Source organism: Astatotilapia calliptera, chromosome 17, assembly GCF_900246225.1.
Source record: "Astatotilapia calliptera chromosome 17, fAstCal1.2, whole genome shotgun sequence".
Classification (NCBI taxonomy): Eukaryota; Metazoa; Chordata; class Actinopteri; order Cichliformes; family Cichlidae; genus Astatotilapia; species Astatotilapia calliptera.
Genome location: NC_039318.1, coordinates 23,971,430 through 23,984,052, shown reverse-complemented (window position 1 = coordinate 23,984,052; position 12,623 = coordinate 23,971,430). Strand labels below are relative to the sequence as shown.

Here is a 12,623-nt window from a genome sequence, read left to right as displayed (position 1 = left end):
CACTTGTTCTGCATCTTCTAAATCTTCTTTTTCACCAAGACACCTGAACTATAATGCTCTGATATAGGTCATTGTGTCTTAGTGGTGCGTTCATATGTATTTATCTTTTAATATTGGCACAAAATGTTTTGTCATTCTTTTAAAGTTCTCAGTAGAAATGCAAAGTAGTGTAAAACAGAAAAAAAATAAACCACCTCAGAATTTTGCTTTTGAGGTTTGAGCAACAGAAGGGAAAAAAACCCAACTGTTCCATATTTATCTAAACACCTCCAGCAGGAACTCAGACGTCCATCAGAGCAGCCATCCTTTTCGATGATAAGTGGAGCCATGTCTGTCTGACATCTGTCACACATCTTAGAAGTGAGTAAAGACCCTTCCAGAATAACTAATCTTTGCTAAGCTGTCATTTGAGTGATACCAGCAGGAGACTAAGTGGCTCACAGCTCAAGTGGTGGTCTAGGGGTCTCAGCTTGAGCAGCTGTGTAGGTGTTTGATGGAAGGCGATGGCAGTTTATCACCTCCCGGAGCGGGAAAAGGGCAAAATGCATCCAACAAAATAAACGTGTGTACTTTGAACATTAGGGCCATTAAGTCTTGTTGCCACGTTGTCAAACACTTGAGAACTAAAAGACGTTCTTGTATTAGGGCTTGACTGGAAATGGTCAAAGTGGGTGGGGGTTAGGTGAGGAATGTACCCTTATGACAGAGAGAAAGTGCAACACATAGTGACAGTGAAAGAGTACAGCTGTCGTCCATATAACGGAGAAAGCAAGCTGATGGCTCCAAGGTGTTCGTTGTACATGTGAAACAGCAGATAATCGTGGTTACGAGAGTGAGACATAGAAAGGGCGGAGACAGTAGGGTCTGTTCAGTGACAAAATCCAAAGCTAGAGGATCACACCGCAGGTGGACCATGTTTGGAGAAGTCCCAGCCATTCTCAGCAGGTCAGCCAAAGGTTTTCCTGCAAGAATTTTAGTGTCCCGGTCCCAAACCTGCCACTGTATGTAAACAGAGTGACACGGCACCGTTTACTGTCGCTCCTATGCTTTTATTTCATCTCATTCTCATGCCGTGCAAACGCAATTCATAGTTTCTCACTGTTTTCAAGCATTTTAGCATTTTATCAGTGATTTCAAATGCATTTATACATACCTTGATGTCCATGACCAAAATAAACATAGTCTCTCTCTATATTGTAATAGTCATCATATCGTGTTGTGCCGTCAGAGCTAGCTGGGCTCCTGTCCATACGGCTTATGTCAAAGGGCTACATTCCTTTTTTAAGGAGTACATGTGACACGCAACGTTTATCAGAGACAACTTTAAATTTGAGGTTTCTCTGGCTTCACTCTTGGGGCCGTTGCTGAGAATAATCTCAACAGTCTTGTGCAACCAAGCAGATACGAAGACGCAGCAGCTTGTGCATGCTGTGAGATTTTATTCAGAGACTGAAAGTTTATATCGCCGGATTGTACAGAGCAATTTGAAGTGCCTTATCCAGAATGACATAAACAAATTGCTCTTTTATCCTAAAATCCCTGTTGCTTCTTCAGAGTGTCTGGCCTGAAAGTTGTGGATCGTGCTGCTGTGTGATGCACGTTAAAGAGCGTGTTTGTCAGCCTTCCTGATTTTATTTATTTATTGATATTATTTTGCCAGCTCTGGGCTACCATCACTATAAGTTTTAGGTTAACAGGAGTCCCCTGTTTCGACTGAACGAGCTAAAGAATTGAAATGATGTAGAAATGTCCACAGCTAAATCAGTTTGCAGGCACAGTGGGCTTTTTTAGTGGACTGCCAATCCTTTATGTATGTATTCTAAATTGTCTTCAAAGGCATTGTACTTTTACATGCAAAACCTATGTGTGTGTCTTTACGTTGAGATCAGGGGTCATCATTCATTCGTGTGTGTCTGTGTGTGTGTGCATGCACCTTGCTGTGTGGTGGTTTATTTTTTTTCTAACTGGCATCCTCAGCATGAACTCGTCAGACTGGATAAAATATCATAACGCACATCAGGACAGATTCAGGCAGAGTGATTACCTATTTCTTTGTCATCACTTCTTTCTCTTTCAACAGCAAAAAGCTTCCAAAGACTCACTGAGACACAGAATTCCATGGAAGAGACATGATATACATACATTTTCTATCACATTTTGTAAATCTGAACCTTTTATCATTGTACAAAGTCCAAATGTAGTATTACAAATTAGAATTTGACCAGTGTACAGCCAGGGTTTTTGGTTTTTTGGGGTTAAAAAATGATTAATAAAAAATCTATAAAGATGTGAATATTATAAACTGTGTTTCTAAGATTATATAACTGCAAAGGTAGAAGGTATAAATATGTGCATTTCTGGAGTGCGTCATTTGAAGAAATGGATTCTTGCCTTGGGAACTGAGTGACTGAATCCAAACTTTTACACAATGGAAAAACGTTCCAGGGGATTTGAAGAATGACTTGTGCAGCCAGAAAGAGGAAGAAAAAAAAAAGAGCAATCCCCAAGAAGGGAAACCGAGGATGGGGACAAAAGCTAAAACTAGTTTCAGTGTGGCCGAAAGCTCCGAGGCAAGGGTTTCATTTTGATTTCACCTGTAAATTTATAAGGCTTCACACTTACCTTGAGAAAAAGGTGGTTCACCTGCTCTCTTGCTAGACACACTTTACAACTTTTTGCAATTTTAACATCACGGGAAAAATGTGTTCTGTAAAAAAAAAAAAAACTAATGTGCTGAGGGTTTGAGTTCTATGACCTGGTCTGAACTTCATGGGTCAGAAAACGTGTATTTAAAATGGAAACCAACTTTAAAAAAAAGCAATCAGTAGCCTGCTGCAAGTGTTAAATGTACATTCAGGTGTTAATTTTTCATTTGCTTGTATATGTAGGTGCTCACTGTGTACTCACTCACTGTGGCTTGTGGCTTCTCTTGTAATAGGAAAAATAAATTTATTGTTTGCATTGTATATATCTATATGATATTACATTATATGTAATTCAGATGCAGTATATTTGAAATGTACATACACGATTAATAGCTATTCTCTGAATGTTTCCCCTCGACAATCCCTCGTTTATTCTCCCTCCCCTCCCCCCACTATGAAACTCCCTGTACAGTAACAATGGTAATATTTTTTGCTTTGATGCATTCTTGATCGATTATCTGTTCTGGACAATGAATCTGAGTGTTCTTATCACTGGCTACCTATGACACTGTAAGATGAACTGCATTAAGTGGTTACATTGTGCCATATCCTCTCGGAATGAAATTCGAATAAAAATATACGAAACGTGTTTGAAATTTGGAGGTTTTTGATTAACGGGAAGCACAGGATGAAACACAAACACTGTTGGCGTGTTTTCTAACTTTGAATTTTATTTTATGCATTTTTAACTTTTGGAAATGTACCAGGAAACAGAGAGGATGTTAACTCGAAGGGCTACCACAGTGGGGACTCGTTTTTGTTTGTTTTTTTCGTTCTTTTTTTACAACCGAGAGATGGAGAGTTACAACCAGTGAGTATAATAAAGTGAGTACAACAGGGCAGCAGGAGAAAAAAAAAAACTATCTTATGTTTATTCGGTACTATTTGACAGGAAGAAAAAGAATTATAATTAAAGTGAGCCACAAATTGCAAATTCATGACTTTTTTTTTTTTTTGCTCAAATTAATTGAGTAAACATTTTCATAGCTTCAGTTTTAACAAACCGACTTATTAAGTCTGGGCATGGATCAAAGAGTTTTCCAAATTAGGGTTATGCTATGTGAAACTGTAAGACAAATCCTAAGCAATTTGCCCTTGAGAAAATAATTCTAGACATAACATCATTAAGTGGGAATGCGACTAATTAAATCTGATTATTTATCTCTATTGTATTACATCCTCTATTGCAACATACAAGTCTTTCTCCTCAGGTGCTAGAAAGAAGAAAAAAGTAAAACGTGGTCACTAAGAGTCATCTTCTGACTGATTTTTGTCAAAGCTATGCGGGCTCCTACAGTCAACCTACAGGACACGTAAAGAGGAACCATGTTGAAATAGGGCCGTCTGTTCCGCTGTCTTCTTCCTTCTTCACCGGCTCAAACAAGCTCATCAGCCATTTGGGTGCGCTCTCGCTTCTTGCCTTCCTTCTTTTGCTTCTTTGCATCTGCAAGGATAAAAAGGTTAAAATTTGATAGTTTCTCTAAAAGTTTTTGTGAAAAGTTAAGATAACCTGTGCTCGGTAACAAAATGTATTAACTGTATGAGTTTTAATCTTTTTTTCGCCAGAGTTCACATTTTGTGCTGTGACGATTGTAGTTCTGTGCTCTCTTGGGGATTGATTTGGCAGCCTGGGTTGTACCCCATGAAAAACCACCTTATCAACTTGCCGCAACAGTGGCTTGGTACCTGGCTGCCATGACAGGAGCCACAGTGCATGGCTCTCCTTTCTGCTTTATGGCCTCTCCACTCTGGTAAACAGAAATAGAGCACAACCCTCAGAGGTTTGGACAGCTAGCTTCTGCCTAGCTGTGTGTTGGTCATTCAGCTGTGCTGTTTATTTTTGTTTGTATCTGCGTGGCTCCATGTATGTCTATCTCTTAGCCAAATTGTTGGTGTCTTATCATTTTACAACTTTGATGTTTCGCATTTTAGCGCGCAGATGTTATATGTCTAAAAGTACCACATCTAACATCTGTGCAAATGGTTGTTTGGCAGGAAAATGGCTCATTTCATTAGAACATATTCTGCCAAGTCATACTGGGAACATTACAGGTGGAAATAAAACAAATCATGACTGAAATTCACTGGACAATAAATACAGCCATTTTTTTTAATCATGTGCATATAGAGACAGGAAAACAATTCATGGCTCTCAACTGACTTTGCTCTATATGAAGACTGCTTTTGCAAAAAAATAGAAAAAAGGGAAGAAAATGCCTAAAAGCTACAGTGTGGTGTGGTGCACTACCACAAGGGTAAAGAACCCAGAACTAAGTTTTGCAAGCTGCTGAACCGAAAAACTGAGCCTTAAGGAGACAAAGTGGATACAGGCAATAAAACAAGAGACCTCAGAAGGACAAATGACAATTCTGTGGAATCCCAATATTCGCTCTGTTTTGCAGCAAGCATTCTGTCAGTGAGAAGTAAAACGTATAAATGCCAATTTAGGACTACTATATTTACTTCAGGCTAAGCCAAAGCATTTTGAAAGTGTGCAGCAGCAGTGAGCTCCAGAGTTTTTCCTGGCTCAGAACAGGGCTTTGGGTGGTGACTATGTATGTTAGCAAAACCGGCCTGTGCAAATTCATCTATTTCCTTAGCCATTTATCCAATCCAGGGTCACGGGAGAGCTGGAGCCAATCCCAACAGCTATAGGGCAAGTACTCATCAAATGTAATGTCTTCACTATGAGTATTACATAATACTATATTGTGTCCAAAGACATGCAGTTAGGTTAATAGGTGATTCTAAACGTGTGTGGTTATCTGTCTCTCTGTGTAAACCCTGCGACAGACTGGCGACCTGTCCAGGGTGTACCCTCCCTCTCACCCTATGATCGCTGGGATAGGCTCTGCGACCCTTATAAGGATAAGCAGAAGAGAATGGATGGATGCATCTTAACAAATCACAGCTCTTAAAGAGCAACATATGTCTAGTTAGCAATTTGGAAGCAAATGTTACTTATGTGGAGAATTCAGAGAGCTATGAATATTGTGCTTGGAAGCGTCTCAGCAAACTGACTTAGCACAATAACAGGGCCTTAAAGCCTTATTTAAAAAAAAGATTCAGTCTTTAATTGTGCGCATATCAAAGCTTGTTTTAGAATACAGACAGTGCAGTGGCATCTGCACTCCCTCTCAGCAAGAAAGTGGTTTTTGAAAATGCTACAACCTAACCATGAGTCTGTCAAGGTAGCCGCACTGCCGTGACTCATCTGGACACTTCAAAGGAACAAAGCCATGCTTAATATTGTTAGTAACACCTGTGCTTTCCCCACGATGACAAGTTAAAATGGCTGGTGTGAAAAATGCACATGGATAATGTTGAATAAAAATAATACATTTTGCTCCTTCTGCACTTTTCATCATCCTCTACATGTTTGAAGTTCTTAGGTGTTTGGCATGTCTAATCTCTGAGTATAAATCGTGTTTCAAAGTAAGATTTGTCCAGCTTAGGACACGCTGAACGGCGATGTCAGCCATCTGCATCCAAAGCACATGCTCTAAACAAAAGAAGTGACTTGGCAAAGTAGAAAGTGATGGTGTGTGATGAAAATGACTGTCATTATAAGATGTCTGGAAATCCAGCAGGGACAGTAACATACAGAAAAGCTACATTGTGATTCTGTATGCATTCACTTTGTGCACTTTTGTTTGGAGAGATTGCCTTAAGAAATTATCTTAGCCTAATAACGTGCTGGCAAGCAGTTCTAAACTCCGACAAGGCTTGCTTTACCAATGAGATTCGAGCCGCCTTTCAGCCTTTTAACATTCTCAACGTGCACTACCAGGAAAAAGCCGAAAATCTCTTCTTGTCATCTCAGTTGCAAACTTCCACTGGCATAAGAATCTTGACATGCAAAGCGCTCTCGCCCCTGCAAATACAGAAATTACTCTTCCATGCCATTTGTTTACTTGTTTTTTTATTTGTTTCCTCTCTCTTCATCTCCCTGCTGTTTTGTGTCAGCATATTTTGCTCCCTGGAGAGAGAGAGAGATGGAAGAAAAGGATTTATTGTCATGCTGTTCTCTCAGCTCCATATATGAGATGTGGACTCTCATGCCAGGTTGGAGTACTTTCTGCTGCATTTGCACATTGCATGACTCTGCTCCTTTTTGCCTCTGACACAGACTCATAATCAGACCCTTGCTGCCTTCTCCAGCTCGAATCTGCCCTGAGCCAAAACACAGTGGCTACATATTTGCACAAATTTCAGGCTTTTTGCATTCACTTAATAAAAATGCACATATTAAAGTAAAACTTGCATATTAAGTTAATGATATAGGATAACTGTAAACTATTTATCTACTTTATACTTCTGCTTCACAGGAAGAAAATGATACTGCTCCACATTATTGAATCACAAAGTAAAAATTAGCTCCGCCTCAATGAAATGCAATGTTACTATTTGACATCCACCTTTTCACCCTCATTTGATCAAACTTTCTGTGTTATTTTCTAATTAAAACATTATTCCAACAGTAGCTAAGGACACAGTATTATCAAGTTTTTTGTTTTATAATTTATTCTAATTGTTTTGCTTCTCAGACTTTCATTGAGGTGGAGCTGCTTAGACAGCTAAAGCAAGAGAGCTGGAGTATGACACTGATGCACATGCCATCGGTGTCATAAAAAAGAATAAAAAGGCATTTTATTACTTATTACAACTTTATCAATTATAAAGTTTGACCACTCTCAACCTCAGTTTTCGCAGCTATGCCTCTTCGCCTTTGGGAGGCAGTAATCCTGAGTGCAGTAACACAACCATATGTGGCTGTGAATGCATGTCTTTGACTTAAAAATGAGGACACCACCTGTCTGTTCAAGACGAATGGCAGAAGCAAATTCACTCCAAGAAGATCCAGAGATGCCAGATTTCTCCTAACAAAGCCTTTTGTTTTACCTGAAATCAACTTTGGCATGCAAAGACTCCCTCACGCACTGCTCTGTGTGTTGTGCTGAAAGAGAAGGTGGGGACCTTGAGATTTCTACAGGTATTCATAATGTTTCTGTCAGTCTTTGTTCTCTCTTTCGCTCCAGAGGGTCCGTGTTTCACCTGGACTAGACAGCAAAGACACGCAACTCTGGATCTCAGATTGCTCCCAAGGTGCCTCTTACCATTGTCTCCTTCAAAATCTGCAAATGACAGATGCTGCCGCCACAGCAGCAACCCTGCTGCCCTCAGGGAAAACCCGGCTGCATCTCCTAAACCTAAAGTGGCTGGTCAGGATTACATATTTGGCTGGGCAGACATGTTCTCCCAGCTGGGGGTTAGATGGTCGCTTCTTTCTCTCACTTTGTCTCTCTAAGGCAAACATTTCTGTGTTGGTTTGTTTTTCAGGGTCTTTTTTCCCCTTTTCATAAGCCCTCTGATTCTGCTGCTGTGGACTGTATCTCTGCCATCCCCTGACTCACAGAGTAGAGCATGCACAATTCCCCCTACCATGTGAACCTTATTGTGCACAGCACCCCCTCTCTGTTTCCTAGTAGCTCCCCTGTTTCCCAAGGCTTATCTTCCAACTGGCAGACATGGGATATCACACCTCGCACAGATATCGAGTCTCTCTTCCCAACTGCCTCCCTTCATGTCTGCCCCTGTCATCCTTGCTCTGCATCTCTTTTGCCCTCAGCTCTCACACCTCTTAGGTTGTCACACCGCATCCGTGCATCTGGCTTTAATTGATGTGCAGGTATGCGGTGCTGCACACATGACTGCTAAACAAATAGATTTTGACACAGTCACAGACTATATTTAAATACATGCTGCACTTTTTTACTTGCGCTGCGCCTTGAACTGATGTGCAGTGATATTGTCTACATGTTTAATGTGGATATAATCAAGCATCTCTAAACGATTGATAAGAATTTAATGAGGAAGTCATATTTGATTTTGTTTAATTATGTAAATTAATCATTTGGTTCCTTATGAAACACTCAAACTGAAAAAAACCTGCATGTCCATAGTTGCACAGATAGATGAAGGTCTGAGAAGTATAAATGAGCACACATTCAATTTCACATTAAGTAAAATATTATTTTGAACAAAATGGATTCAATTACTTTCTATACCTTCTAAACATAAATCCACATACACCTTTAAGTGTTTAAAAGTATCATATACTTGCTGCAAAGTGTGAGAGATGGTAAGTAGAGTGCATCTCTTCAAGATGTTCCTACTGTCACAATGTATTAACAATGTGCTACCAAGAGAAATGCTCAACTGATCCCTCTTTTGAAAGTCAAATAGTGTGTGGCAAAAAATCTTAAGACAAACAGTGTTGCAGACAGATGTGCAACATTTCACAGCACTGCAGCGGCAGACGTGTTGCACTGAGAGGGTCTCTCAGAAGTGCTCACATTGTCTTATCTTTGCAGAGCGGGACTTCGCCTGACTGTGGTTGTTTGATAAAGCGATGGTAAGGTTAAGTAAACTGTATGTGCAAACTTCATGTGCACGTGTGGCATCTGGGGAGTGTGATAAGGTTGCCGTTTATGGCCACTGGCAACATTTTGTACTCATTATAATCCTGTTTGGACAATGGAACATCCTTGTTTACAAAACTGACAAAAAGCACCAACTCATTTGGAATGAATCGAGTGCTTCTCATCAACAGTTTTGCCTCAATTTTTCAAGCAGGCAGGGATATATTGTAGATATTCCATGTTTCTTTCAGATTTTCTAATTACCTTGTATCTTATAGCTCCTTAAATGTTCTATAAACTGATTAATTCTCACATTCTCTGTGAAATGGAGGCCAAAAGTATTCCTCAGTTTAGTGTCTTATACATGACTGAAGAAAGCTAAAAGCTTGTACTTATAGCTGAATAATGAGTTAACCTATTCACCCTTGCTTTAACACTGTCTTTCACAGCTCCAACTTAGCACTTAAGTAGGAGGGTTTCCATCATACTGATGGCAGATTGAATATAAATTTGAATCACAGCTGGCTTTGCCTCGATTAAATCATTTGCAAGGGTTTGCTGGATTTAGTGGAGATGCAATCAGTCTGAGATGTGCCGGAGACAAGATAAATATCTCCTGAATTTACACAGTTATTATCACAACGAGGATAGAATTAGTTCATTCTCCCAAATACCTTGATACATACTTTGTACTACTCTACTGACGCCAATCCGTCCTACTTAAAATGAAGCCCAAGTAATTTTGCCTTTGATTTTGACCCATGTGTCGTGACAAACAAAAGAGGCAAATGTGCGGACGTGTCAGGATACAGCGAAGCACTTTGGCAGAAGAAACAAAGAGGTCTGAGCGGTAAGCATCCCTTCAGCTACGATTAATTACAAAAACGAAGTGATCTGACATTGCCCGTAACTATTTACAGTGATCTAACAGTGAAAGTCCCGGAATGATTTTTCATATAGACCACGTGTCTGCGTGGGTCTGGCTTTTGATCTAAACCAACCTAATATCATGTGAGTTTCCTGGAAAGTAAACAGTTTTCAAACGAGCCCAAAAAAGGCCACTGTTGTACGTAGGGTGGTTTTCAACAGATCTGTCTTACATTACAAATATTGAAGGAAGTTTATGAATGTGGCTTGTAAAAAAGGCTTTGTCCTGCTTTAATTTCACCCCAGATTTATATTTTACGATGATATTTTGATTCCTTCTGTAAATATTTTGAATTGGCGTTTTCTTTTAGGTACAAGTTATATAATAGGAAGCAGACAGTTCCTATATTAGCACGCTAAATTCTAACCAATAAGCGGTGCACTTTTCTGTACACCCCTATTTCCTACACATACCAAATAAGGCTGTCAGATGAAACTAAAACAGCAAACCAGTAGATCCTATAATAGCCGGACTAATTGAGCCTCACTGGAATTTGTAGAATTTTTTTGATGTACTTGGCACCAGCCTTACACATACTTGGCAGGTGTAGGGCTGGTGGTCAAAGTGAGTGCACGTTGTGGTCTGAAGTTGTTTAAAAGAGCAGTTGTCGAGGGGAAAAAGGCCAAGAAATACAAACACAGATTCCTTCATTTATTAGTGAGATGTTCCACAGACTGAGTAAATATTCACGGGTAGGTAGCCAACAGAATTGTGACTGCTTTGAGGAAAAGAGATTACAATTTGAAATTTCCACTAAGGCTCCATTACTCAGACTATTTTGGGATCTGCATGTATTCTGTCTTACTGGGAATTTAATGGAGGGTTTACAACACGCTCGTCTCTCTGCTTTCATTAGCCACCCACAAGGTGTAGTCTTGGAACTGGAGGTGTACTTAGCCAGCGAAGGAATTTCATTTCCAGCAACTTGAAAGATGCAATATGGGCTGTACAATGTGAGTCATCAGAAGCTGCTGAGCTTAGCTGCTAATCAACAACCTTGTTTTTTAAAAAATACAAAAGGTAGGAAATACTACATTTGATGTATTTCTAATTGAAATGTTAAATATTTACCGATTACACATTAAAGTAACACCCTCCTAACTAATATGGAAAGTTTATTTAGCTAATATTATTAATTACTTTATATTAGATCATAGATAACTTCTTGGATGTCATAGGGCCAATGTAAAAGGTCACATGCATGTTTCTGACAAGCCAGTTGCTTCGAGTCGCATTCATTTTTAGAGTAGAGCACGCTCTCGGATCAGTAACGAAACCTTTCTTTTAAAACGTCCCTCTCTATATAACTAATAATAATGATATACGAGACACTAGATATGACATTATAATTAACTATCAAGGAACGATTTTTACCAAAAAGCTAATCTCTTTAAAAGTAATAGCAACAAAATGAGTAGTACAAGATATCACATTTTTGGACATGGTGATTCAGCATAACAACTTTAGCGCATCCCACCTTTCGTGACCAGCTCAACATGGGAGAGTTGCATTTTATGCAGCAAATGTTTTATTTCTGTCATCTTACCTTGCAGCTTGGTTTTAGGGGTTTTCCCACAAGGCTTGGTGGCTGTGACGGTGGCAGCGCAGGTCGCGTCCATGAGCGCTCGCTTTAGCACTCCCGTTCTGTTCTTCTTGCCCGTTGCCAGATCGCACTCCCCCCAGGCCTGGAAGTCGTACTTGCATTCACCTATCAAGTAAAAAAGACATCAGACTTTAAATCACCTGCTTTTTGTTAGTGAAGTCGCTCGAAGAAAGAATGGTATGGACGGGTTCAGAAAGGAAACCTGCACATCTTACATTTGTTTTTAAAAGGAGTTCATTGTAATCAGTGACTGTAACAAGCCTCTGAGCCTGGGGAGTGCTGAGTCATTGACTTTGAATGGGTGTTTGATGAGCAGTTGCCTACCCTCTTCCATCAAGAGAAACTGTCCACCGCTCACAAAGTGCCTTCATGAGACCATTTTCTTAACAACAAAGTAAAGTGTGTTTATGTTTTTTCCTGCTGGAGTCGGTGATGCTTCACAGTTTGAGTCTCATATTCTTGATATGATGAAACCTTCTAAAAGATGAATGTAATCAAGCAGAGCCTGGCTCCCGGATAGATGTCATTTTAGAGGAGGACAATTTTATATATTTACATATTCGTGATGTTTGGGGCGAGGTCTTGCTGGTGCTTTCATTTCATCATACATTTTAAACAACTTAAATTCAACCAAAAGAAGTGCAAGATTTCTCTAGACGGATGGCAACAGTCGCTAATGCACTGTATGTTACGGATATTGGTTTGAAAAGCATGCAGGCGTGTGTACGTTAGTGTTTGTTTATGTACTGTATGTCCATGTCCCACTTATCTCTCTCCATTAATTTTTTTTCCCCAGTCTAGCCGGGTTCCCTCGAGGATGTGACACTCATTCTTCTGCCTCCTCTCTCATCAAAGCATCAGCGCCCTTGTCACTGCTTCTGAGATCCCAAGGTGCTCATCAGAGGAGGGGAGAGGTGGGAGAAGGGGCGAGGAAAAGAGGGGCGAAGAGCGAAGAGGGGGAGTGA

General features: G+C 40.0%; 1 protein-coding gene across 1 annotated transcript in view; it reads right to left on the bottom strand.

Moving 5' to 3' along the window:
* Positions 1-3,353: 3,353 nt before the first annotated feature.
* The window catches only part of ptn (pleiotrophin), a 53,878-nt gene continuing 44,608 nt past the window's right edge, over positions 3,354-12,623 (bottom strand). The window contains exons 4-5 of the mRNA XM_026146494.1: positions 11,602-11,763; positions 3,354-4,149 (exon numbers count right to left, since the gene is read on the bottom strand). Coding sequence (XP_026002279.1) covers positions 4,082-4,149; positions 11,602-11,763 — 230 coding nt within the window. The 3' untranslated portion in view covers positions 3,354-4,081. The remainder of the gene's footprint in view (positions 4,150-11,601; positions 11,764-12,623) is intronic.